The 27,053-nt window shown below is 41.2% G+C and overlaps 2 protein-coding genes and 1 long non-coding RNA gene across 3 annotated transcripts in view; 2 read left to right on the top strand and 1 right to left on the bottom strand.

The window, feature by feature from the left end:
* Positions 1-10,017, top strand: part of cyth1a (cytohesin 1a) — a 30,440-nt gene extending 20,423 nt beyond the window's left edge. The window contains 11 exon segments of the mRNA XM_026345118.1: positions 564-630; positions 727-845; positions 1,867-1,897; positions 1,899-1,948; positions 2,165-2,277; positions 2,965-3,113; positions 3,201-3,312; positions 6,867-6,943; positions 7,034-7,102; positions 7,524-7,678; positions 7,908-10,017. Of these exon segments, the coding sequence (XP_026200903.1) occupies positions 564-630; positions 727-845; positions 1,867-1,897; positions 1,899-1,948; positions 2,165-2,277; positions 2,965-3,113; positions 3,201-3,312; positions 6,867-6,943; positions 7,034-7,102; positions 7,524-7,678; positions 7,908-7,986 (1,021 nt within the window). The 3' untranslated portion in view covers positions 7,987-10,017.
* Positions 10,018-13,860: 3,843 nt separating this feature from the next.
* On the bottom strand, positions 13,861-15,355 carry LOC113152103. Its single transcript, XR_003297884.1, has 2 exons — positions 15,198-15,355; positions 13,861-14,666 (listed from the first exon to the last, which is right to left on the bottom strand). It is a non-coding gene; the product is annotated as an uncharacterized LOC113152103 (long non-coding RNA).
* Positions 15,356-21,215: 5,860 nt separating this feature from the next.
* Positions 21,216-24,041, top strand: socs3a (suppressor of cytokine signaling 3a). Its single transcript, XM_026361227.1, has 2 exons — positions 21,216-21,395; positions 21,995-24,041. The coding sequence occupies exon 2, from the start codon at positions 22,141-22,143 to the stop codon at positions 22,756-22,758; it is 618 nt and encodes a 205-aa protein (XP_026217012.1). The 5' UTR covers positions 21,216-21,395; positions 21,995-22,140; the 3' UTR covers positions 22,759-24,041.
* The last annotated feature ends 3,012 nt before the right edge of the window (positions 24,042-27,053 follow it).

Raw genomic sequence — 27,053 nt, 5'->3', positions numbered from 1 at the left:
AGCACCTTCATGTGATCAAAGTTTGCTATGATTTCTTTTTTAGGAAACTACAAATTAATCGGTCTGTGCTGTTACTTTTGGGAAATGTTTGTTTAGTTGATTTTTGGATGTTGGCAGACAAAAGCCGATGGAATGCTGATGAGAGTAAAGAAGGGGAACAAGTAGTGACCTCTGACTGGGATGGAGTTGTAGTCATGGTGATGTTAGACTATTGGAGCACATTTTGACCCCTGCATAGCTGAGGGCCTGTGAAATGAGCTACTCCCATATAAATGATTTTATATGCTTTATCAACACTTTGTCATCACGGCGATAGAAAGACCTGCCCCTGCCAAACAAATGAAAAATGAATGCTTTTGGGAAATAAAGTGAAGTGAAGCAGAATATTTTCTAGTTTTGACATTTAGATGAAATTGCCTTGGTCTGAACATCACCTTGGGTGGCATTCAATAACTGATAATAAAAATAATAATGTGTTTTATCCTTAATACACAATTCAAATGCCAGCAATACTCTTTGTCTCCCATCAGGAACACCTAACAACTGACATTTTTATGTTTCAGGAAAAATATGCAGAGGAATAAACAGGTGGCCATGGGCCGTAAGAAATTTAACATGGACCCCAAAAAGGTAAGTGGCTATAACTGTTATGATTCTCTAAAAATGTGTTTTGTCCCTCATGTTCTCATAAGCAGGATATAACTCGGGGCTCTATCTCTTTTTCAGGGTATCCAGTTCATGATTGAGAATGACTTGCTCAAGAACACTAGCAGTGACATTGCTCAATTCCTCTATAAGGGCGAGGGCCTCAACAAAACGGCTATTGGGGATTACCTTGGAGAAAGGTTAAAATAACTTCTGCTTTTTTCTCTCTTTCTAAACTTTCCCCTCTCATACTTCGTCATCATTCACCATGTGTATCAACCATGTGGTTGATAAAAGGATCAAATAGTGAGTGCATATTTTCTGTATTGCTCTGCTTCCTCTCGGTCAGACACACCCGTCCTTCCCCAAACAAAGTTTATTGGCTCCACATTCAGACTGTCCTCTCAAGATTATCCATCTGTCTTTGATTATCTTACTCATTCATAAGTAACTGCGAGTTTAAAGACTCACTATTCTGGAATGGACGTATTTGGAGGAAGGGAATTAAAAAATTCACTTGAGAGCAGAGATCTGTGTTGACGTGAACACACAATACAGGAAATAGTGATGCATCTGATTGGTATGCACTGCTCGGGGACCATGGGGCGGGCAGTCTGTGAGGTGTGGTCTGTGAGGTCAAACCTAGAACTGGAGTGCAGGCTGTTGATGGGTGCACTTTGATTGTTATCAAGCTCTCTGAGTGTTTCTGGTTCTGTAAGGAGGGGCCATAGCAGAACGGGAACCTTGGGATATGATTGGTCACTTGTCCACTGGGAATGGTAGTCACTGGATATAACTCTGTCAACGAGAACTCCATAGAGCCATCCCATGATCCCTCAGGGCAGATCATTTACTCTGAAGGGCATGAAGGTCAGGAATGATGTCATGATCGAGATTAGATGATAAATGAAAGGTGGCGGGGTCGGATGTTTTTCCTCTTCCATTGGATTCGATTGGAGTCTGCAGCATATCCTCTTAAGCCCGCGTGAGCCAGGTCACACCCTGATCTGAATCCTCACACACGTGACTGATTGGGGTTACTTTTCAAATGAGGCAATGAGCATTTCATTTTTACAAAAAGCTTTGTGGAAACTAGTAGAACACAATCACTGTGTAGTCTTAGTCTTTCTTAGCACCATTAATTTAATACTTAACATTCATTTTAATAGATAGTTAAGAAGTTATTTTCTTTACTTATTTTGGCTTGTTTGTCTCTTATAGAGATGAATTCAATATTCAAGTCCTCCATGCCTTTTGTGGAGCTTCATGAGTTTACTGACCTCAATTTGGTTCAAGCTCTAAGGTAAGACCTCATATCCAATAACTATTCATCAAGTTCTTTGCTAGTTCCATGTAGCTCAATGCCTGTTTTTATGTAAATCAAATGTGACTATGTCAACTTGCAGTTTCTAAGGATGCAGGTGGGAGTTTCGGTCTTGTGTCTAAACAAAATAAATGCAGCTTTTTTTTTACAGTGAAATTGAGCCTTTGTTGACTACTGAACCATGTCCCCTGACAGACAGTTCCTGTGGAGTTTTCGACTGCCAGGAGAAGCTCAGAAGATCGACCGCATGATGGAGGCCTTTGCACAGCGTTACTGTCAATGCAACTCTGGTGTTTTCCAGTCCACAGGTAGCATCACCATGCTTTACAGCGAAAACCTTTTTTTTTGTTAATCGAATACATGGAAACTCTTGCTATTTATTTAGCTTTGGTTAGCCTTTTAAATATATTGATAAATATATTTCAGTTTTTATCAGAATTATGTTGACAAGAAACCTCCAGATAAATAATTAGTTGTTTGTTATTGCATGCAGTTTTCTCCCTATATCTACCAAGATCTAGTGGCTAGCTGATTGAACTCTTATCTAAACTGCTTTATTAAGCAGACGCAAAGTCTGCTGAGGTGAAGTGGGTTATGGAAGAGTGTCTGGCTTTTGGGAAATAATGCCCATAACAGACAGTTCACTGCCTCTAACACAAATGCAGATGGATGTGAATAATGTATAGGGCTTCTCATAAGCCAAACAGCCAGATAAAGTGCTGCTGCGTCAGCCGCGTGCTGGCCTCATCTTTTTACGCGCACACATACAGAAATGCACATTCTAAATCGCGTATGCATACTTAGCTACCCACGTGCAGCCTTTCACCCCCACCCACGCCCCTCGCTAATGAAGCTTTGCGTATCTGGGGTCCTCTCTGTACAACTGTGGTCTCCAAAGTGCCGTCCTTTTCAGCTAAGCTAATTTCCATTCATATTTAAACACCACATTAAACACTCCTCCCTCGTAGCATGATTTCTCTTTTTGTGTGTTACAGACACTTGCTACATCCTATCATTTGCCATCATCATGCTAAACACCAGCCTCCACAACCCGAATGTGAAAGATAAGCCTACTGTGGAACGTTTCATCTCCATGAACAGAGGTATCAACGACGGAGGTGACTTACCAGAAGACCTGCTCAGGGTGTGTAGGGCTCTCTATAACTCCACAATGACCCTTTCTCTCATTTCACACTTGTTCTGAACTCATGGCCAATACTTTTTATTGTAGAATTTGTATGAAAGCATCAAGAATGAGCCTTTCAAAATCCCAGAGGACGACGGCAATGACCTCACACACACTTTTTTCAACCCAGACAGAGAGGGCTGGCTACTAAAACTGGGTGAGTGACACTGGAAATACAGTTGTTAGGTCACATAATGAAAAATGATGGTTCTCATCATTGAGACTGTGCCAGTAGTTATTTGCATTGCTTTTTCATCACAGCACATATTGGTGGATTATTTCAAAGCTGAAAGTCGGCTCAATTAAAGTGAAAACGTATGTTCATTGACCTGTGAGTGTTTTAAGCATGTGTGAATAAGAGCGTACATGCTCAACGTCAACAAAATGTCTGACTGGATTAAGTGTGATTTTGGTCACAAAACCACATGTTGGGAACTTTGAATTATTTAATATACATATTAATTAATAAATACATCAACTACACACATACACAAATAAGTTTAAAATTGAGATGGCTTTCATTTTCTTTTATCAGATTCTTTCCCCTGTTCTCTGGGACATTTTTGTCCTTGGTCATTTTTGGAGATTTGAAATATATAACCTGTCTCACAGTGGAGATTTAGACTAACCCTAAGATATGTCTATAGTTGTTATATTTTTATTATTATTATCATTCCCTTTCATTAAATCTTATTTGTGTAACTGTCAAAGGCCTCTTTGCCATGACCCTTGCAAATTTCTCACTCAATGTGCACACACATAAATGTTTCACAATATGTCCACTGGTACTTTTATCGGTCACACTCAAGCAGAAAACCTGCAAGCCTGGATCCCTGAACTCTTCAACCTCTATTTCCTCTGAGATCTCTCTCTGTTGTGCAGATTCACAACGAATGTAATTAAAAAAAAAAAAAAAAACAAACATGAATATGTGAAGTGTAATTAAACCTTCCAGTCGCTGTGAATCTTTACAATCAGGCTACACCAAGGGAGTCAGGAATAACTCTTTCTCCGATTACTCCCGATTGGCAGATTTCAGTAAAACAATCAGGGTGGAAAATATTATAAGATGTAACAAATGCACCCCAACGGAGGCAGATTTCATGTATTGCTTTACAGTAGCTTTCACAAGTTCATGTTGCATAGACTCCCCCTTGTGGACTGATAAAATAAAAGCAGATAGGTAAATATCTGCTGTCCCTTATTATTTGCCTTTTAAAAATCAAACCTGTGAAGCAGTGCATCAAAGCCTCCATGGAACCTAAATTAACAGGATTGTGGTGCTATAATTCCTTATTATTTAATTTATTTTTTTGTTTTCTTTTCCTCTTCGTTTGTTTGTTTGTTCCCATGATTTTGGCTGTTGTCTTTCCTCAGGAGGTATGTACACCTGCTCTTCCCAAACGCTAGTTCATTTCTCAGCTCTCAGGTGCTTTTGGTGGTCCACCATGCTTTTGTTCTCTTTCTCATTTTTTTTTTTCCTTTTACATTTATACAGCAAGGTTTTTATTTATTTTTATCGTTTGTCTGTCCATTGACTCATTTGAACTTCAGATGTTTGTCTGTTCAATCTCTCATTGAGTCAGTGGTTTGTCCACACTCTTTTATCTCTGTGGGTGGTTGCCGGGCGGTCACCGAGTGCACTTGCTACCCCATGGACTCGGCTCGGGGAGCTGATGCTTTGTGACCACTTAACTGAGCAGTTTGACCCTCTTTTCTCTGTATGCTGTGGTGGTCACTCTCTTGATCTCTGTTTTTTGGAAGCTGCATTATACCTTTTTTTCCATTCAGCGAGCACAACAAAGGACTTCTCTTTGACTTTCCAAAGGGATCATGAACCCATTTACCCATTGGCTCGTTGTTGTTTGCTCTCTGGTTGCATGGAAAGGGAATACTGCACCTTTTCAATAACATAGCCCTGCTCTCCTTATGTCATGCTGTAAATCTGAAAGGAATAATCTGAACTGAACAATGTGGCTGTGGCCCCATGTGGTGTTAGACAGGACTCGACCAACCTGTGGGAGAGAAGTGTGAGCAGAATAGTGTGTCAAAAGGATAGATTCATAAAGCACACATGGTTAGTAGAAGTGTGTGTTCTTGTTATTAGTACAGCTTTATTATTAATTACAAAATAAGGTGGGTGCAGTTAGATAAGAAAGGCTGGTATTGTTTAACATCACCTGCCCAGCCTCCCACCAGTCCTCTCTTGCATGGGTAACTCCTTCCACTCTGGCCTAGCACTGTCCACACACCACTGCAACAATGTGCTGGGACATTTCAAATTTTCCCAGACATTATTGCACGGGACTCTTTATTGGAGTGACAGGAACTGACATGACCATGATCAAACCAATCACAACCACAGACCAACCCAATCAACTTTCAAGCCTCAGCTGTGTGATTCTGCCATCGTTTCTGTGTTTTCTGTTTGTCTGCTTCTATGTCTCGACACACTGGCGAGTCGAGATGTGGCGTGAGGCCGCCCATCTCCGCCTGTCCAGTGAAGCATTGACGGCATATCTAGATAATAACAAGCATAGACTGAAGTGTTTGACCCTTTTAAATGATGGGATATCATATACAGCACCAATGCTGTTATATGATTATACAAGTGTGCTGTAAATGTCTATATATAAACCTTCTCAAAGCATCTTCTGTACTGGTAGATGGGTTTCACAATGTAGCTTTTAACTAACATTGCTGGAGTGACAATCTTGTATAGTCAAGGCTTAAGTCTTTATTGCAAGATTAGTAAGAAATCATGTCCCCAAACATGGATACTGCTGTATGTACTCGATAACTGAGAGTTACTTAACAGGAAATTCTGTAGAGTAGTTGAACATAGCTCCAGGAGCAGAGCTTCCTGCACCACTCAGTTTGTTGGCACCTTATCGTCCCAGAGCAAGGCTGCCATCTGCTATTGTGATCAGGTTTCCCTCCACAGGAAGTATGTGTGACAAAAGGGGGTCAGAGTTGAGCTACTAATCAGGGAGTGCAGAGTTAACCAAAGAGCCCCCACTGAGCATGAAATAGGCGAGATTTTAATCCTCCTTAATCTGCATTTTACATTCAGCCCTCATATAATCATTTGATTGCTTTCTTTTACACATTTCTAATTGTCCTCTAGTAACTTAATTTGGGTGATATTTCATTATGTTCAGTGAAAACAACACACATTGACTTGTAATCTGTCAATTGATCCTAACTTTCCAGATGTATTCCTCTCAGTCCACAGTTAAGAACAGAGAAACTGGGTCAAGTGAGGAGAATTTCCAAACATTTATGGACACATGTTACTTTACTGTGTAACATCTACTACAGTTCAGCTGTAATACGTCACTTTCACACTCATTCACTTATTGTAAATGTAACTATTAAGTAGTTAGTATCTGTTAGGGAAGTTTACATATGGAAATGGATAAGTCAACAAATGAAAGGAAAAACCAAAATAATGAATGGCTATAGTAGAAAAATACTCTGAAGGCTATGCAGCTATGGTGATGGTACAATGGGTGCATGGTGGAATGTGGTGCAGTGGTGGATCAGGGTGAATAGTGGGATATTCTGGGTAAAAAGAGTCTTCTGGAGCCATCATCTGTCTGTCTGCCCATACATCTGTCTGCCTGTCTGCTGCTTGACCCGGTGCTTCGGTGCTCGTTTCTCTCTCTGACTCTTGTCGAACCTCTCTGACGCTAGCTGCTTGCTCCACAGGGGGACGAGTAAAGACATGGAAGAGAAGGTGGTTCATTCTCACAGACAACTGTCTGTACTACTTTGAGTACACCACAGTGAGTACAGCTCAGTCTGCCATATTAAAAGTGCACAGTGGATTTCCTCCATTTGCATTGCTCTGACATTTAGATATTTTGTATTTGCAGGACAAAGAGCCCAGAGGAATAATCCCATTGGAGAACCTGGGCATCAGAGAGGTAGAGGATAAGAAGCCTGTAAGTAGAGATTGATCTTCTGATTATGAACGGTCAGATCAGAGCTGGTTATTGCATTAAACTTGACATATATTTGTTGAGTAAAATAGAAGGGGTTTCTCCAGTGCTGCCCATTTAGGGAAATGACAACTGAGATTAATTAATGAGAATTTCACAACTTTGACATTTGAGGCTTATCTAGAAATCACTCAATCTGACCAATAGATAATCCCCTTTATATTGACAGTTATTGTTGTAGAATCGTTATGATGCCTTTAGCATCATAATATGATGCAATAAACAGAGGTTTATAAAGCAATTTATAGATGCTCTTTAGGGCTCACAATGTACATGAGCATAGGCTTATGTTTTACGGGATTTTTAATAAATACAATTATTGCTTTATCTAAGAAGAAATGTTATTTCCTCCCACTTCTCTTAGAACTGCTTTGAGCTTTACATTCCTGACAACAAGGACCAGGTGATAAAAGCATGCAAGACTGAGGCTGACGGACGTGTTGTAGAGGGCAACCACACCTTCTACCGTATCTCCGCTCCCACTGCTGAGGAAAAAGATGAATGGATGAACAGCATCAAGTAAATAGTTTTTCCCTCAGACATAGTACAGTACAGTGTGTGTTTGTCACTTGCTCTAAGTTTTGGAACTGCAGCCCTGTAATTGAGGCTTTGTGGCATGTAACAGGAAGTGAATTATTGCCATGGACAAACTCGGCTGTCGCTACAACTACAATTATATTCCTGTAAACTGGCAACATTTGAATTATAGTCACAAAAAAGTAATGGCACTGTTTGTTTGTGCCCGCAGAGCTGCTATCAGCAGGGACCCATTTTACGAGATGCTGGCAGCCAGGAAGAAGAAGGTGTCATCCATGAAGAGGCACTAGAGCTGTTATTCACTCCCAATGTTGCTCATTACTCCCAATCTTGCAGGGGGGACAGAATATCTGCCCTGTCTGGGACAGTGCAGAGGCCATGTTGATGATATGTCTGCCTTAGACCTCTCTAGGGGATTTCTCTAGGATTTATACAGTACTAGGTCTGGCTTTGGGACTCTACTGGCCACAAAAACAGGACGCATGCTGGGGTTTCAAGTTAAGAGTCAGGGCCAAAGCCTCCTCTAACCTCCTGTCTGAATGTTTCTTTCTGTCTCAGCTTTGTGTGCGCTCTCTGTCTATGAAGCCAAAAGGGAATCATGCTGTGGCAACATTCCCTTCAAAGATGCTTTAAAAACACAATTCCAATATAATGTACATTGCAAACATACACAACATGCATACACTCATGCAGCCCCTCGTAACTCAGCAGGTCTGACCAAGTGTGGTACCCCAACCAAAAGAATTGTTGCTTTATGAAAGAAAAGATGAGACCTTTTCTGACGTGCTTTAATGTTTCGGCAATACGTGTCTATTTTTACAGCTTAAATCTTGTTTGTTTGTTTGTTTGTTTGCTTTTGTAAAATGAAATGGTCTTGCAACAGGAACTGCAGGGGGGCAGGTGAGGGAGGGTAGCTGGGTGGGTGGGTATAATTTGGCAACACTTAGTGATTTTATAGAAAAAAAAGAAAACACATTTTTTCAGTTAGAAAAAAAAAAAAAAGCTGCCACTCAGGAGATTGTTCTGATGATCTGAAACTTTCCACATCACTGTTGATTTGGACTCAACACGACAGCCATGCGAGGAATGAGAAGCCTCGTCTGTGTCCCAGACTGAACTGTTTTTGTAACTGTGAAGCTGCAGTGAGGGGACGTACCACTGCAGGTTGAGGGTGTTCGCTTGTCCCGACAAGGTCTCTGTGTCGGATCTGGCTCTCGCTGTTCATTTCCTCAAGGTCCTGGAGATGCATCATAGGGATTAATGTCTTGTAAAAGTCTCTATCACCCCGTGACCTTTTTTTTTTTTTTTAAGATCTTAGGTTGTCTGGAAAACAGAAATTTGACTCATTTGTATTCCTTCCTTCTTCATACATGTTTTGCTCTCACCTTGTCTGAAACATAAGACCACTGTTACTGTATCATACAGAACAAACTTTATTTGTTAGGAAAGCTACTTTACTGCTGCACAGTGCCTGGTGCTCTAGATGAAATGTAATGAGAAATGCTGCTGGTTAGCAACAGTAATTAACAGAAGTTTCTTTTCCCACTCGGAAAAAAATATTATTATTGTTTTCTGCCTTTCAATGTTCTTTTTATCTGTAGATCATTATCTATTTAATGGCAAAATCTTGCCATTTTTACCTTTTAGCACCCAAACCCATAGATCATTGTACAGTACTGTGTGCTTCAGATTGTTTATGTATAGGACATAATATATGACATATTGTTGTAGAGGCTTTAAAGCAGCACAAATAAATATGTGGTTCAGAACTGGGTTGTACCTGGTCTCAGGAAGTGTGATGTGAAACTACACAAAACTACTACTCATATCAGGAATGTACTGTGATGAACCAAAAGGTGGAGGGCAGGAAGGATGACTGACACGTTCTGCAGTGATGATACGTGATATTTTCAAATAGCAAAAACTACACTGAGGTACATTTTTTTACAAATGCAGTCGGGGTTGTGCATCATGCAGTCTTCTTTTGTTCATTTGTCCTCACTCATCTTCTCTCTCATCTGTGCCTGCTGCTCATTATCTTTGCTGCCTGCCTGTCCTGTCGGCCGGTTCTCTTCTTCTTCACGCTGTTCAGCGCACTAATCCTAGAGAAATGAGGAAAAGGCGAAACAATCATAATTCTAATCAGTATTGGTTTATTTATCAAAGTTGTACATACCTATGTGTATAGTGGGTGTTTTGTCTTCATTTTGTTTCATATTAGTTGTGCCATTTTCTTTTGTTATTCTGTTCTTATAATGTTTGATTTGAGGTTTCTGTCATTGCCATTTAACCAAGCTGAAATAAAGACAGATTTATCACAACCACTGGCTTTGAATGTTTTTTACATAAATGCAAACGTGCGCATGTTTTATATTTCTCCAGCAGGTGGCAATGTGTAATAAGGAGTGTTCAGATACTGCTGCACACAGAAAACACAATATTGAAGTTACTTTGTGTTGCTTATTAATTACTGTTGTACTAATTAGTCCTGAAGGTCAATTACTAGTTAAATTATGACCTTATGTGAGGTCAACATCCTGTATGTTCATGAATACTGGATACTACTGCCAGTTGAAGGCAGACTTGAAATAAAATCTTAGCCTGCTCTACTGACTGTGCATCCAGCTTAGACTAGCAGACACAAGACACAACATCCAAACTGCTGCTTACTCCCAAACCTGCATGAAAGACTCACTCTCCTGTTTCCTTTTTTAAAAATCCAGCCTTTATTTACAGCTTCATAATGTTTCATATCTTTTCAAACGCTTGCTTTTTAAAGTATTTATGGCACAAATGTCGGGGCGGCACGGGGAAAGGTCGATATTTACAAGTGAATATGTATCATATTAAATGATGCCTGGAAAAGCAATCAATAGAAATGACTTTTTCTCAATGGAGGGGGCGTTCAGGAAACAGCAGGGCACAAATGCCGTGATGTGATGAAGGACGTTTGCAGTCGTGGACTGAAATAAAGTACAAAGCTTGTGTGCATAATTGGATTTATGTTGGTGTCTGATTGACTCAAACATTGTGGGTTATATGAAATGACTGGGAAAAAGAAATTACTTTAATTTCACCATGTTGAGAAAAGTGACTGTGCCACTGTCATCTTGCATTATCATAAGACCCATAAACTTTACAATATGCATGAAAGATGGACAACTAGGTTGCAACACATGGCCTTTAATTTGACCCAGATCTCAAATGAGCTGCGTGTGGAGTTGACCATTTAAGCTATTTGAGTAAACCATTCAGCTAGAGAAGCATTTTTAGTAAAACAAACCAGCTTTAGTCCCAGTTGAACACTCATAGTAGTCTGTGAAATTGTACTGACACTGCAGCTGAGTTGAAACATACTGATGAATCAAACACCTACAACTGGCCTGACTTGGGATTTTAAAAGTTCTGACCTTCACTTATTCAAGTTTAAACGTGTTTATCTGAGAAGCAGAAGGCAAGAAACCTACAATTTGCTTTCAAATCCCTTTGATCTGTGCAAGATTAAAATCTTTTCCTCAGAAAAAAACAACCATTGCTGAATGAATAGTTACTTTCTTGTATGATACTTTCCTCTGGGCCATTGCCTGCAGTGTTTTGGTGAAACATGGGTACAAATCATGAGACAATTAGTTCCAGATGTGCATTAAAAAGCTATAACAGCGAGATAGTTTCAAAACAAAATTCCTAATTTGAAACTTTCAGCTTTCTGATATTGAATGAATAGAGTGATTTCCCGTAATCATCTTTTGCACAACTGTAGTCAAACAATATTTTGCACCGCTGCTGTAAAAACACAATGATAATGACGTTTTTGAGAATTACAGAGCAGGCCCGAAGAGGTGACCCTGAATGATGGGAAATGAGAAGCACGTTGCCACAGCAAGAAAAAAAAAACAAGAGCTGAGAAAAAAAAAGTTAGAGAATGCGTGGTTTTGATGGTGGTGAAACAGCAGCGTGGATGTCTTTGATTTCTTTTTTCAGATTTTTTTTTTTCACCATCTGCACTGTTGTTCGCTTCTCGTGTTTCTCGCTGCAGCGAGGATGTGCAGGCACATGAAAAAGACAGCGTGCTCATGCGTCTTTCTGTGATTGTGAGGTTTCTGTGCGTGAGAAGTGGGAACGCAACACACTGTACGGCAGGAGGGGAGGTTTCTGCAGCCCTGACACAGGCGACAGGAGTGAGGTTGTAAATGCTAGACAGAAAAGATGAAAACCAGCTGTACCCAGGTTTTTTCCATTGGGGTCAAATGTTATTTTCGAATCCACTTGTTCTGATAAAATGTGCCCTCCTCAGTATCGCTTTCCTAACCTCGCTGCACTGAAACACAATCAACCACAACACTTGCTGTCATGACAGGCCTGTTGGGTGAATTCACTTATCTGTGGTTATGCTGATAAAGGGGGAATGGCCTAGGCCTACAGCAGCTCTCGTAGACGAGGCAGCGGGATCCTCCGTCTCCTCCAGTAAGTGGAGACATGTGAGACCAGTCAGGCTTCAATTAGGCCCAGACTGTTTCCCAGAAGAGCTGAAGGCGTCCCCCTGCCTCTCGGCCCACCGCGGCGGGAAAAGAGAGCGCCCCACGGTGTCCGGACCTGACCTCAGCTGGCATGAGAACGCCTCTTTCTTGAAAGGGGCTCATGCAGGCAAAAGAATGTTACACACACACAGTCGGGCATCCACGCACAAAACAAAGTGTGCACAAGCAAATAAATGCAGCACAGCCTGGTGGACATTTTTTTTTTACACAGACCAGCCTACAGCTGCATGAAATTTCCTTAAACAGGTCTTCTCTGGGTTTTTTTTTTTTTTTTAAATTATGCGAAGAAGTGTTGCTTTGAAGTTGACACGTAATGCTTAAAATCTGTCAACCGTGTGAGTCATCATTGTTCATGGACAATAACACGAAGAGGAGCTGTCGACTTCAATTCAGAAAACAACATCACGTCAGATCTCCCATAACACCACTGTCATGTAAATGCAAATTGAGAAAAAAAAAAATGGCACAAACACACACACACATGCAAACACACGTACGTTGGAGCCAATACTCAACGCACATTGAAGCGTTTTAGGTGCACTCACACTGCAGGTGCTGTGCTTACAGATGTACTGCTGTTTTACTGGAAGAATAAATCCTGCACAGATCACTTCAGGAATCTCTTGAGTTGCTAAGGGACACTAAAATCATCCTCAGGGCAGGATTTCTGAGAAACTCAGTTAAAAAGCAGCCACACCAAAGTCTCTCCCCACCCCTCATCCCCCCTTTCCACTATCTCTCTCCCTCTCTCCATGGCTCCCTGCCTGACACACACTGATATGGAACTATGCAAACACTGTATTTACAGTATGCCACCCATCCTAGTGCTGCTCGTAAGTCAGCTGCCGAGGGTAAAGGTAACAGTGATCACAAAAAGCAGTAAAACTTTGGCTCTTGCAGGCAGTAAAATAGTGCGGCCATGTGGAATAAAAGATTTACAGATTTAGTTAAAAATATATATTCCCATAAATGTGTGCTGGAAAATGCCTGCATGCGAAATCATGCAAAACATGTAATTAAAAGAAAAGAAAATAATGATTTATGACTCTTATTTTAGCTTTTAACTGAGTCAATTATGTAGTTCATCGTGTGACTGAATCTTAAATGTGGATACTTTAAAATATGCGTGCATAATGTTGATAAAGGATTGATAATTTTTTCTTTATCTGTGTTTGAAATGGGCCCATGTGTAATTTTCTCGATTACTTTTCTTAACAGCGGACTCAGACGTCGTGTCAACAGGTGACATAGTGACCTAGATATGTGAGCGATAAGGAAATGCTCTTTGAAAACTGGCACTATTGTCACAATGCTTCTTCTGACGCAGTTATAAAAAGCAAAACGTCACGTGCGGCTAATAAAAGAAGCTTTAAACAATTCAACTGATAACGCAGACGGTACAAAATCTGCAGTTACTGGCATTCTTGAATCACACCCGAGAAGTGATGGGGCATGCGTACTTGTTCCTCAATGTAATCACTAGAAGGAATTGAATTGAACTGAACAGAATCGAATTGAGAGATAGGCGCTGTCTGGGTGCCACATCAATCAGATTTACTGGAAAGAGGAATCAACAAGACTGTTTTCGTCTATACAATAAGTAGGTTTTTTTTTTTTTTTTTTTTTGTGAACTTGCTGATGCAGGGCTGCAGAAAACTGTGTAAATAAGAATAAAGGTTGTTTGTCCCAGCGGGAAAAATGGTCATGTGGGAATTTTTCTGCACATTCACTGAACTGTGTGGCTGCAATTCTGGGAAATTCAGTTTGGGTTTTTCATATGGTGTGAAAAGATTTTTTTTCCCCTGTGGAATTGTTATGATTTATCCCACGTCTTAATGCAGCATCCTGTGTGTTATCCCACGTTGATCACTGATTATAGTGCAGCAGTTTATTAATTCCAGGCATGTAGAATCACATGAAATCTCCAATGCAGGATAAGTGGAGCCGTTTCTGGAACAGGCAGATTGTTTGTTTACGCGCATGTCGTAGGTTGGGACAGACTGTACCCTTCTTCGAACATTTCCAGCTAAGAACGGGAAAAGAAAAGAGGCAAAGGGAGGCTGTGGCTTGGAGCGTCTCCAGAAGAATTCCAGTCTGCAGGGAGTGTCTAGTGAGAAGGGGACAAAAGGAAATGCCTTGCAAAAAGAGAGCAAGACAGAGGGATAGGGAGTTGCACTGCTCCTTTATGATTGCTAATCAAGAACCAGCTGACTGCAGCCTTTATAATTAATGCCTTTGTTACTCTTGGAAAATAGGGCACATAGTTACAGTAAGAAGTCCCACTGAGTTCATCTGTGTGAAGCATGTTATCAGAATAAACATCTGAAATATGTAGAGGAGGCAGCGCAGACAGGAGCTCCCTCTGTTAGGCCTCTTTGGTACAATGCGTTGGTGTTTTCTGATGTCACTAAGTCCGCCTTGGAGCTGCCCGTCTACAATGCAGGGCAGAGAGGGAGAGAGAGAGAAAGAGGAAAGCAGGATCACTGCAATCATCTGTGTGAGAAACAAAGAGAACAGAGCGGTACAAAGAGACTTGTATGGGTACTCGCGGACAAAGCTGCAATTTTATTAAAAGCTAAAACATAGGAACAAATAGTCCGAGATGATGAAAGACAAGATAAAAGAGTGTTCCTGTAAGTCGCTCCGGCAGAACTGGAACACACCTGCACAAGCAACAATAGCCTCTATTCAACACAACCAATGGCTTGTAGTCAGTTTGTAGTTCCCTGATATGACTTCATTGTCTCTGACATGGAGCGATTTCGTGCAAGGTCATCGAGGGCCCAGATACATACTCGCACACACACATATGGAATCATTTACTGATTGAGCTAAGGATCAAAGCTTTCCTCTTGGTGACTGATGCATCCTGGGTAGTATACCCAAACATGTGCGACTGAGTCAGGCATTTTGGACCAAGTGAAGAATGAAGGATATGAGCGAGGAAGGGAATAGTGACTTACAGCCAGGGCAAACTGGGCAGTCTGGCTCCTCTTGCAGGACCTCTTCTGGGCAAACTCCCCTCTGATCCACTGAAACGTCTCTGCCTTGTGTTCGGCACATATCACGTAGCACCATCAGCACTTTTGTTTGAACGGTAACCACAAAAGCAGTGTGTGAACGTTGCACATACGAACTAAATCTATCCGGAAATGTCTGACTTACTGGCACAGTTCAGGCTCAAATTACTACTAGTGTGTCAGGGAGGAAGTATGTGTGTTTGTGTTTACATGTGCTCACAAGCATAGCTGCATGTAGATAGAATATTATTTGCATGAACACTGTGTCCGTGCACGTGTGGTCTTGCGCACGGCCTCGGTCCACATGCGTTTTCGTTTCTTCACTTGAGCACGTTCAAACAAGGTGCTCTCAGTTAGCAGCATCTCTCAGCCAACCTACATTTATAGTGTAGACAGATTTATTACCATCTGCCCGGTGACATCACCCAGCTATTTCTGGGATTTGTGGGAATCAAAGTCCATTTCGATGATCCCGTTTATGTCATTGGCTCCTTTTGTCTCCAAGCATTTGATACTGATAAACGGACAGTGGCGGCTGGCCCGAGCCGAGATAGGCACACAGCGTCAGATCAATCATATTATCTCCCATGATGCAATCTAAATCTATGACTAAGCAATTGATCAAGATCTAGGCGGACTGTAGTGGATGTGCAGTTTCCACATGCAGCATGTACCACCCCGGCGGCATGACCTCACAAACTTCTTTTTTAGCTCGAAATTGCAGAGATCAAGGAGATAATGGACATGTTGGTTTCCCTCAGGGTGTTTATTAGTTCTCCCTCTAGTTTGTGAATGACTCAAACGTTGTAAAACATATTAGAGGTACAGTTCACCATTTTGGCAAACGTGCTCATTTGTGTCCTTGCACACGGTTAGTTAAAAGATGGATACTCATCCTGTGTCTGTAGTTTTCGATGTGAAACATAGCATCCAGACTGGAAACAGAAGGAAAGCCTCCGAGTGTGGGAAACACAAGTGTAAAAATTACATTTCTGACTTTATAGTTATTGTGTAGACTGTGTCTGTGATTGTATTTGTTACATTTGCTAATATGAATTAATAGATTCAGCCAGACCCATTATTATCTTTGGCTGTTGGCAGAAGTTTAAGAAGAAACAAAACTGAAATTCACTCTTGGTAAATCTCCGCTGTTCGCTATTTGTTAACTTCTAGTAATTTGATATATTTTTGGGGGACTTTCTCATGTCTGTACTCCCCATATGCGCGGAAGAATTATGTTGTTCACTGTTTATCATCTGATTTACACACGATAATCTCAAACACATGAACACTTCAACTTTCCAGTAAATGTTGAGGTGCCAGCCATGTGTTTAGCAACCACATCGGCATAATGGTGGAAAATAACACACTCCGAATTCCAGAACCTGACGATGTTTGGGATATTCACGTCTTCGTCACACCATGTTGACTGTGCAGTCAAACCCAGAGAATCACGCAGTGCAGATCTGCTTTTTTCACTGTGACAAGTTAGCATTAAATATACAGTGTAGTCTCTATATGTGCATAAACAAAGGTTTTAAACCATTCCTAACATACCAGTGCAGGTATGTTAGGAATCAGTTCTGTGACACGTGCTAGCTGACACGTGTTGGTAACTGACCCACGTGCGGTTCTTGTTGCAGCTTCTCACAACAGCACCAGACATTCTTCTTTTTTTTTTTTTTGTGCAAGGAAGAGCAAAGCTACATATTTGGAGACTCAATTAGGAGGACAAAAGTGAACGCCAGTGACTCTCCCGCTGTCACGTCTGCTCTCCCGCCTTCAGGAGAGCAGACTTGGCACTGGCCATGTCGTTGGGCCACAGTGTGGTGTCATGTAAATATTGGAGCAGTGCCTCGAGTTTAAAAGTCATTTGCTGGCAGGGCCAACATTGAACAATGCCAGAAAGTGTGTCATTAAAATAAGGGATCAAATATTCAAAAGGCACTATAGGAAATAAAGTCACAAAAATAGATACTTACAAAGCTGATGTATGCACATGTAAGATGTAAACATTTACATTTGTTGGATTAGTTCATCAGCAATACATATAACAAGCAGAGAGTTGTAAATATGTAACATACCTGTACCTACAGGAGTTGTGAATGTTACAAACCATTGTGGATAATTTTCTGGGTGTGAAAGGTACAAGTTAATGGCTTTGTGTTCTGCTTTTAGCTCTTCCCAGAAGCCGCTGTAACAGTGACGATACTCACAACCATAAATAGAATTTGCGCGATATGCAGGGAGGAATGCAAAGAGCCTCGTCTACACAGCGTGTTACAACAGAGTCACACGTTGCCAATCACCCAGTTAAAAGTAATATGTTTATTCAAATAACAAATTGCTTTGTGCAGATGGATGGAGAGAGATTCCATACCTTGCACACAGATACAGTAGAGTGCACTGGGAATACTGTGTATGATATGTAAAATAGTTAGAAAAACACACCACTGCTGGTTACAAGATTTAACTGCAACGTCTGATTCTGGGCGAAATTAATTTTTTGTGTGTGAATTTTTCACACTTAACAGCAGTGCTCACAGGGTGGTGTAACTTCTCACTGACGCGTAAGTGAAATTAAAATAATGCATTTTCATCTCTGTAAATTTACAGTAATGCTCTGAGGTAGAGTTGCGCAATCAGCATGACAGGAATCAATGACAATTCCTGGCATTAGGTCAAATGAGTGCTACTAGTACTCTAACATGTTATTAGACAACACAAAATACACTATTACAAATGGTTGTGAGAGCAGCTCTGCCGCTCGCGAATGTGTGACTTGTTTTACATTCTCCACTGTGGTGGTCACGCATGACATTTCCCATCATTCGCAGACGCACACACACAAAGAACGACATTGACAGCAAGCACAGTGAAAGACACGCGGGTGAGTGTGTTACCAGGAAATTACTGGATGATGGGTAATCGCACAGAAATGATCTTACTGAACCAATAAGGAAGTTTTACAGAAACACAGCTGTGAATGGCACACTACTAGTGACATTAAAATGAGGGAGGCAAGAAGGAAGAAGAAGGAAATGCAGATACTGTACATGGTAACAATAAAGAGCTAACAGGAATTACATTTGCTGATATGCCAGGAACCTCCCTGTAGCTTTTCAGTGACAGTTCCATAGTAGTTTACTTCTCATAGCAAGAACATTGTTTCCTCTTACGGCCCTTATAGTATCATTTGAAGGTTTCAATAAAATAGAATAGCAGAAATGTCGACACACACTTTATTCTAAATTCACCCCTCAATGATGTATTGTGCAAACAATGAGGCCAAACGCCTCAAATCATATATGAAATTGGCAAAACATTTTCAAAAAGTCTTCCCGCTCAGTTTCCCCTACGACAAAGCAGTATCAATATTTTGTTGAATAATGTTTTTCTGCCATTTCCAGTCGAGAGGATCGCCCACCCCCCTCCCCCACCCCACTCATATCCAGTAGGTTTACGGGAATCGTGAACTGGAGTAAATTTCTGAGTCAGTGTGGGAAAACCTAAACAGCTGCTTTTTTTTTTTTCCCCCACTAAACAGTGGTTTGGACCAACAGGCTATCACGCGAGGCCTCGTCTCTTCAGCTAAACCAAGGAAAAATGTATCAACTGTGCATGTGATGGTAAAGGCAGACATTTTTTTTTTTGTTTTAGGTAGTGATGGACAACATGCACTCAGCGCAGCCAGAAAATACATCAACAAACGGCTGTTTTTGGCTCGCCCTTTCGATCCGGTGAACCTGCTCGAAACGAGACACGCAGAAATGCTCACGCACACATTGCTAGCTGAGCCAGATCCGTCGCTGCCAAGCATCACACCCCGAGTCTCACATGTTTGGCTGCAGTTCCACAAAAACGCAGCAGCAGCAGAGCAGAACGCTTTCTTAGCTGCAGGAATGACCTGTGGTTAAACACACACCACCTTCACTTTGTTGAATTTATGTTTTTACTAAAAACATTTTTATAAATACAAATGTATTTTCAAGGTCGTCCTTATCATATGCTCTTACAGTTCCTGTTTTTTTTCCTACTTTACCCAAAGTAATTCGCTTGCAAAATTACATGTGCCAAAAACCCAAGTCAGCATGCAGTTTTACTGTGTATAGTGGTTTCTAGGGAAACTAAAATATAGTGTGAGGGTTTCTTCTTGCCAGCTCTTCTGCAATCTTGCTGCTCTTTTTCCTTCCACTGACTTCCATTAGGATCCCAAGGGAGACTTCGGATGCTAAATACATTCCTCATGATGATGACACAACAGATTTTCTGGAAACAAATGAAGTGTTATGAGGCTATCCTAGTGATTTCCCTTCCCGCCTATCCTGCTGGTGGTCTGAATCAGACAACACCTGAGTCACCGCTATGGACACAGCTGGCTTTTACCAAAGCCCATCAGGCTCTGTGACGTTGATCTTTTTGCCCCAAAGCTCCTCCTTGTGTCTCGCTTCCAGTCGAGGTTTGGTAAAACTTACACCAAAACACGTGTCTTTTTGGGAGCTGAACTGTGTTTTGTGTCAAATTTCCAGTAGGCTACCATACAATTGTAATTCCTGCTATTCACTGTACTGATGAGTAAAACAAGTGAGTTAGTTAAAGGAAGGCAAACCCTGACGTGACACCATAGCCTGGGGTTAATCTACAATACAATAATCCCCTGCAGTGTGTGGTGGTCAGACCTGAGTCAGCAGGGAGGGATGTGATGTGGATAGAATGAGCACTTTATCTGTCACACGCATGTTGCCAAAGATTAGTCTTTACATGAGGATCTGAAGTCACACTTCCCTTTGACAGATGAATACTAATACAAATTGCTAAAAAAAAAACTGATGATGACACTTTTACAGTAGTTGTACGTAGTATGATTAAGGTTAAGGTCAGCACGGAGGGAGGGGGAGCTCCAAAGAAATCTATTGTTATGACCTTTTATGGAAACTTAACACTGACCTGAGCTGAGATAAACTTAAAAAATGTCAAATCCTACAGCCTTATATCTGCCTAGCTGCATTTAATAAACGTAGGTAAGCAGATGTAAGGAGAGTTTCTAAATATGAGGTGTAAGTGTGTTTTATTTCACTGTGATTCACTATGGAGACTGCATTTTACCTGTTTATAAACTCGCCTCCACTCCTGCTCTATTCTCATTTAGAGCAACACTTAGAAAACAGTCATAATAAATAACCCGACTAATCAGAGTCCAATATTTAATGACAGGCTGAAGTACGTTTGGTAAGAGCACTTGTGGATCTTACGGTAATACTAAATATTTCAACGATTAAACCAATCTTACTATTATGTCCATAAACACTGCACAGTACCCAGGTATGAAGCCTAACAGCGATGAGTAAATAATAACCTGTTGCCCTTGGATACCAGCTGCTGCTGATGGGAAATCAAGTCTCAAGTTGCCCTAGATCTAGCGCCCCCTATGGGCTTCTGTGAAACACCATGACATTACTGTGAATTTCTCAGAAACCGATTACACAACACAACCGCCTCAGCGAGGACTGAATCATTACCTCACACTTGACGCTTTTTTTTTTTAAAAGCGGAACTTTTACCAAAGAACACAAAAACAAAACAAAAGAAAATGAAATAAGAAAAAGAACAAATAGCCCTGCGTCATTTTTTCAACCTTATAGTTGGTTCTTAAAAGCAAATCAGAGCAAAAATCTGTGTTCTTCCAAATGTTTATAAGACACCAGAGAGACAGATGCGAGGTTACCAAGGGTGAATAAGTCCCCTTCTTAGCTTCATTTTGGATGAGCACCGGGGAGGGGAGGAGGGGGAGGGCCCTTCTCATAGCAGGAATCCTTCAGAAAAAACAAATACATGCTTCCTGTCAATCTGCCGAGAGAGAGAGAGAGGCTTTACTGGAAAAAAGGAGAAGGCGGAGTGTCGCCAACGTGGGACCTCCTCTCCATCTCCACCCCGCTTATAACCCTGCGCTCGGCACAGCGGCGCACAGCCTCCAACCAGCAGGGACGAGTAGTTCAACTCCTCTGAAAACAAACAAACAAACTAACAAACAAAAAGCCTCTGGCCAAAGAACTTTGAAACATTTTTACGCTGCTGACAAACAACAGGAACATTGTATCCAGCGCCTTGGGCTTTTCCAAAGACACCGAGTTTAAAGAAAAGGTGAGTGTCGGTTCATTTCTCCTGTTGTTACTATTGTTGATCTTTACGTAGCCCTGGTTTATCAAGACATAAGCAGGGTTTTAAATGGATATCTTAGTGTGCTTGTGTACTGAAGCCGGTCATGGCATGTAAATTGCGCAACCAGGATTACGCGTCTTTACTGGAACTGACCGTGATGCTGGATTCCCGAGGGTAGATTACACACACACACACACACACACACAAAAGTTTCCGCGAAATGGCTAAGACTTAATAGGAAGCGTTTTTCATGAGAACTCTGGTGAAACCACAAGTCGTGATTCGTTTTTTTTTTCTCTATATATATATTTTTTTGTTTTCTAGAAAAAACAAAAAAAAAAGTCGCCGTGGCTCAGTTTTCTCGGTAATCACCAGAGCTGCCTGTAATACAGATGTTTCACATCTGGAAAAGTAGTTTCCTGTAGTGTTCTGGGAGCCAACGAATATCAGCCTGCATTGGATGAATAAAACAGATTTTGGGTGTGATGCCAGGGCCTGGTTTAACTTTGAACTGGATTTGAATGATGTCCTCTTTTCTGCACTCAGCTCTAACCCATCGACTCTGTTTTCTCTCTCTCCAGGTGTTTCATTACTGGACACACTGAGAACTGACCCCTTCGTGCCCTCCCGAACAACCCACTGAACCTCTGTTTGACTCCTCCTCTTCGTGTCTTGTCTGTGTGGCGCCCGGTGCTCCGCAGGCTACCTAGAGATTGGGCACAGCGCCATGGTAACTCACAGCAAGTTTGATTCCGCAATGAGCAGCAGCCTCTTGGACTCCAACATGCGGCTGCCTCACCGTTACAAGACTTTCACCTCCAAGACGCAGTACCAGATGGTCCTCGCCACTCTCCACAAGCTCCAGGAGAGTGGCTTCTACTGGGGTCCCATTACAGGGAAGGAGGCCAATGCCATGCTGGCAGCTGAGACCACAGGCACCTTCCTTGTGCGGGACAGTTCTGACAACCGCCATCTGTTCACCCTCAGTGTCAAGACAGCGTCTGGCACCAAAAATCTGCGCATCCAATGTGATGCAGCTTCTTTTTACCTGCAGACAGACCCTAAGAACATCCAGTCTGTCCCCCACTTTGACTGTGTCCTCAAACTGGTCCATTACTATATGCCTCAGAGCAAAGGGAACACTCGCAGTGGAAACATGTATTACATTTACTCTGGAGGTGAGAAGATCCCCCTGGAACTCATCAGACCTCTCCCCTGTAACTTGTCCACCTTGCAGCACCTTTGTAGGAAAACAGTGAACGGACATATGGACATTACTTCTAAAATAGACCAACTTCCTCATCCTCTTAAGGAGTTCCTCCAGGAGTATGATGCTTCTATCTAGAGGTGTTGAACTGATGCTCTTGCAGGGGCCGAGACAAAACAGAGGACCAAAGCAACTGGACGGTTTCAGTACAGCTACGCCTCAAGACACACGGTGTCTAAGGAGAAATGACAGAGCAAGGGAACCAAAGGGATCAAAATGAGCTTGTGGAAAAAGGAGCAGCTTTGCACTGACATGATGTGTGCAGTTCTCTCACGTCTCTACAAGTCGGTGTTTCAGGCAAACACTGCATTGAGGACTAATTCGCAAGAAAAGGCCACAAGAAAGAGAGAACTGTTATCTGGCGGCGTGAAAGAGAGATAACCTCACCGCCCTCCTCTGACGCTCTGATGAAGTACAGCTTACTGAAAACTGAAGCGAGACTCTCAGTCAGCTGTCTGCAGTCTGGTGACACACATGTTCCCTCTGCTGCTGCCGCTGCTGCTGCTGCTGCTGCTGCTGCTGCTAACCAGTGTGCTGTGACACAGTCAAACTCACACACATCACCCACGGAAAATCATCCATCCACCAAAGCTGGACTGGCCTTTTTACAATAAGTGACGTTTTTGCTGACAACGGATGATAATCTTGGACTTATTTCATGTCTATCCAGCCTCCTGGGATGTCTGACCAAACGTTTGCTGGACGATTTAAAGAGAATGGAAAAAGTAGAGTCCGGTTAAGTGGACAGTGTTGAGAGAAATGGCTGATGGCTCATTTCTTTCAGCTGATGCTTAAAAGATGTTCACAAGTCCACAAAAAGTGTGAAAATGTGGCTGATGTTTTGTTTAAAAAAAAGGGTTTATGCCAAACTTGCCTTGTGACAGTGTGTTGTGGAACCAACATGACTGACTCCTACAAGATCTTACTTGAGAAAAGAGCACCACACCCGGGCTATAAAGCAAAGACTTTATATCTCAGTAGTTTAAATGGCTTCAGTGGTGAGGGAATGTATAAAAAAAAAAAAAATCCCAGTGCTAGTGTTTCTAGCACCCACAGCATCGTCACTGCTTGCAAATGAATGTATGGAATATGGCAAATGTCTTTTCCAAGTAAGGAGAAGGGTCCAAAATAATATTTTCCTTAAAGCAATGTTTACATGAGTGACGATGAAATGGAGTACCTGTCTTTGTGCTGTCTTTTATAAAGATGTACTTTTTTTGCCAGTGAAACCACTGGCTGTGGATGCTTGAAGATATTTGAAAAAGTTGGACGAAGCAAGCAGACTGATAACTTTTGCACTTATTTATATTAGTATGAACATTTCATTAATTTATAATAAAGAGCACTATTTTTATAAGAAACACGGTTTCATTGTTTGATTTCTGTTTTTGATGACTAAACTTTTATTTCCTCAGGCAGCTTAAACTGACTAATTGTGTGTTTTTGTTCTTTTGGGATTTTGTGCGTACTAATAGTGAAACATGTTGTGCATTTAATGCACACTCCTTTAACCCCTGACTTTCTACAGAGGTCAGGCCACAAGGTTTTCAAGATTTCCTCTGAAATTTTACAAAGCTCCAACTTCTGCTTTAACCCCGCACAGCATGGGAAACCACTGCTGTAATTGGCACAGCGTTTTTAAAGCTGCACTAAACCCAAACATGACTCAATATGTTATCAGTTTATTATCATGCTCAATGTAATCAGTTTCCAGGTTACTATTTTCAAGATTAGTTTCCTTAGAAGACACTTAGATATAGTTCAGAAACTCTAGCGCATACAAAGTTTTGTTCCCCTCACAGAGAAGCTGATCAGCTGCTTCGGAGAAAATACAAGAGAACTGTCTAAAATAACAATTGAGGCTTCTAGAAAGTAGACGACTAGAAGTGGCAGACCTGTGTGACTCATTTGATTCTTTGTAGATCTTAACATGCTCTCACATGCACAAACCGTACACGATGATGCAGCAGTCTCATTATAACATGAATGGTTATTACAAGTGTACACGTTCTCAGAAATGGGACCTGCCCTTTACACAAATACACTCTCAGGTAAAAATATGTCAACAGCCGAATTCAAAGGCCTGTTCTATTTACTGTTGCATATGCACCTTATCCAGTAATCAGGTGTGTGCTGCCAACTTTTTGGAACAACTTGTTCTTATAGTGGTTTAGGGATTTAGGGTTTGTATTTTATTCTAGGCCTCCACTGCTAAAAGCCTATATGATTTTCAAGTTTAAAACATGCATTTAAATGCTCTAATTCCTCTTCGAATAATAATTCATCTGGCCTGGGATTAAAAATGCCTGTTTGAGCTGCGTCGTTAAGCCACTTCGTGCTGAGAAGTCAGCTCAGAGGTCTTCCCGTGGACAGAACTATGGCCAATTGGAACGGCACCACCCTATGACAACAAACTATCCGAAAAGTCCTGCTGAATACTGGGGCAGGTTGTGAAAACAGTCGTCTGTGTTGCGCACTGTGATGGACGACTTGTTCACTGCTTGAACTCTGTTGGCGGCCTGGAACTGTAAAGATTGTTATTTTATGATCTAGTATTTGTGAATAGCAAAGGAAGTTTATTCTCCTTCACAGCCAAAAAACACTTTCTGCAAGACAGTTTGACCTTTGTGCACTAGAACTGGATTGGATTGGTGTTTATTAACGCTGGGTAACGCCTGCCTTTTCTAGCCTACATCAAGCTTTGACCCATATAACTTGTGTGGATATGTTATTACAAAAAGTATACACGTAACATAACAACGTCATGTCTGATGTGAATACCTGCAAGTGCAAGCAGACAAAGCCTCTAACATGGAAGCTGGATAATGAATTGCATCACCTTTCTAGTTGAGCCTGAATTGTTGTTAAGATTATTTATAGAACAACACATCCTGTGTTCCATGGCCGCCTTTCCTTTGTAAAAGCTGCCTGATTTCATCTGTATATGTGGGTCGAGTGCGACCTTTAAATCTAAAAACGTCTTCTTTTCTCAGATTTAAGAAAAGATCAGTTCTATTAATATGTCATGCCTTAATTAATTTTGCCTTGATGACACATTTCAGATGTCATTAAAAAAAAAAAAGTCACACAGTAGGATCACCTAGTGTACACGGCCTCTTATGATATTAGTAGATAGTAGACAAAATTAGTATGTCTTTTCATGCATAGTTCATACACTGTAAAACAAATCAATAACAAGTGCACAAGTAAGCAAATTTTACCGCAAACTGGATTTTAACAAAGCCACAAAAAAAGAAGCAATGTAAAAGATTTACAATTCCTCTTTAGTTCGCTCATCCAACAGTGAGGTCTGTGGCTAAACATGTGAAAAAAGAATAATTCTCAGTAGCTTGTCAATCAGTTTCATTCCCAGACGTAGCTTCTTTACGGTGACCCCTGTGGAAGTACTCATCCGTCACGTTTTCAGCGTGCACATACAGTTACATTAAGAGTAACTACAGCTGGGAATTTATTTATTTTTTTGGCAATTTTACTGCAAACTGCTAAAATGACGGATGAACGGGAATCTGCATTAACCGCCGTGTCCATTATAATTACGGGAAATGGCTCCTGCTCTACCTGCTTCCACAGCACTTTATGGTTTCCTCTCCTGCAACGGGGGCTCAGAGGGCAGAGGTTTGAGAGAGATAAAGGGTCTCTGAGGTGATCTGTGCTCTGTGTGTATTGATACGTAATACACAGTCTTTTAAAATACACTGTCAGATGCTCTCTTTGTATAAGTCAGAAAGAAGAAATACAAAATATTCCAAAGAAGAAATGTAGAAACAACTACGAATGATGAGTCATTTTTCTGTGTCAATTCTTTTTTATAGAGGAATACACATACACACACACACACACACACACACACACACACACACACACACACACACACACACACACACACATATACATATACATATATATATATATATATATATATATATTTACAGTTACCTAGAACTCCCTGTATTCACAATACACATGGGAAAGAAGTGTAGAAGTGATAGTGAAGCATAAATAAATTATTATAAAGATAAGTGTTTGAAGTCATTGTCTTCACTAGGCATCTTCCTCTGTGTGAAAGGTAAATTATGTCTTATCTGTGTTTTGGAACGTACTGTATCACCTTATCAGGCACTTATTGAGAATGTTTAAAACCCTCTCAAAGGCAATCAGGCATGAAAGACTGCAACACCTCCAAGGCATGATAGACAGCTGAAACCAGTCTGCCCTTCAGTGGAGGACTATTAAAAGCATGCTGGCTCAGTGTCGCTCTCAGGAGAAATTCTTTGGTAGTCAGTGATCATGTGATTCTAGAGAACAAGCGTGAAGTGTCAGAGCACTGCTTACACAAACTACAAACTCGTCAT

Source organism: Anabas testudineus, chromosome 8 (assembly GCF_900324465.2).
Source record: "Anabas testudineus chromosome 8, fAnaTes1.2, whole genome shotgun sequence".
Lineage (NCBI taxonomy): Eukaryota > Metazoa > Chordata > Actinopteri > Anabantiformes > Anabantidae > Anabas > Anabas testudineus.
Note: the sequence above shows the minus strand (reverse complement) of the source record. Positions and strands in the feature narration are given on the sequence as shown.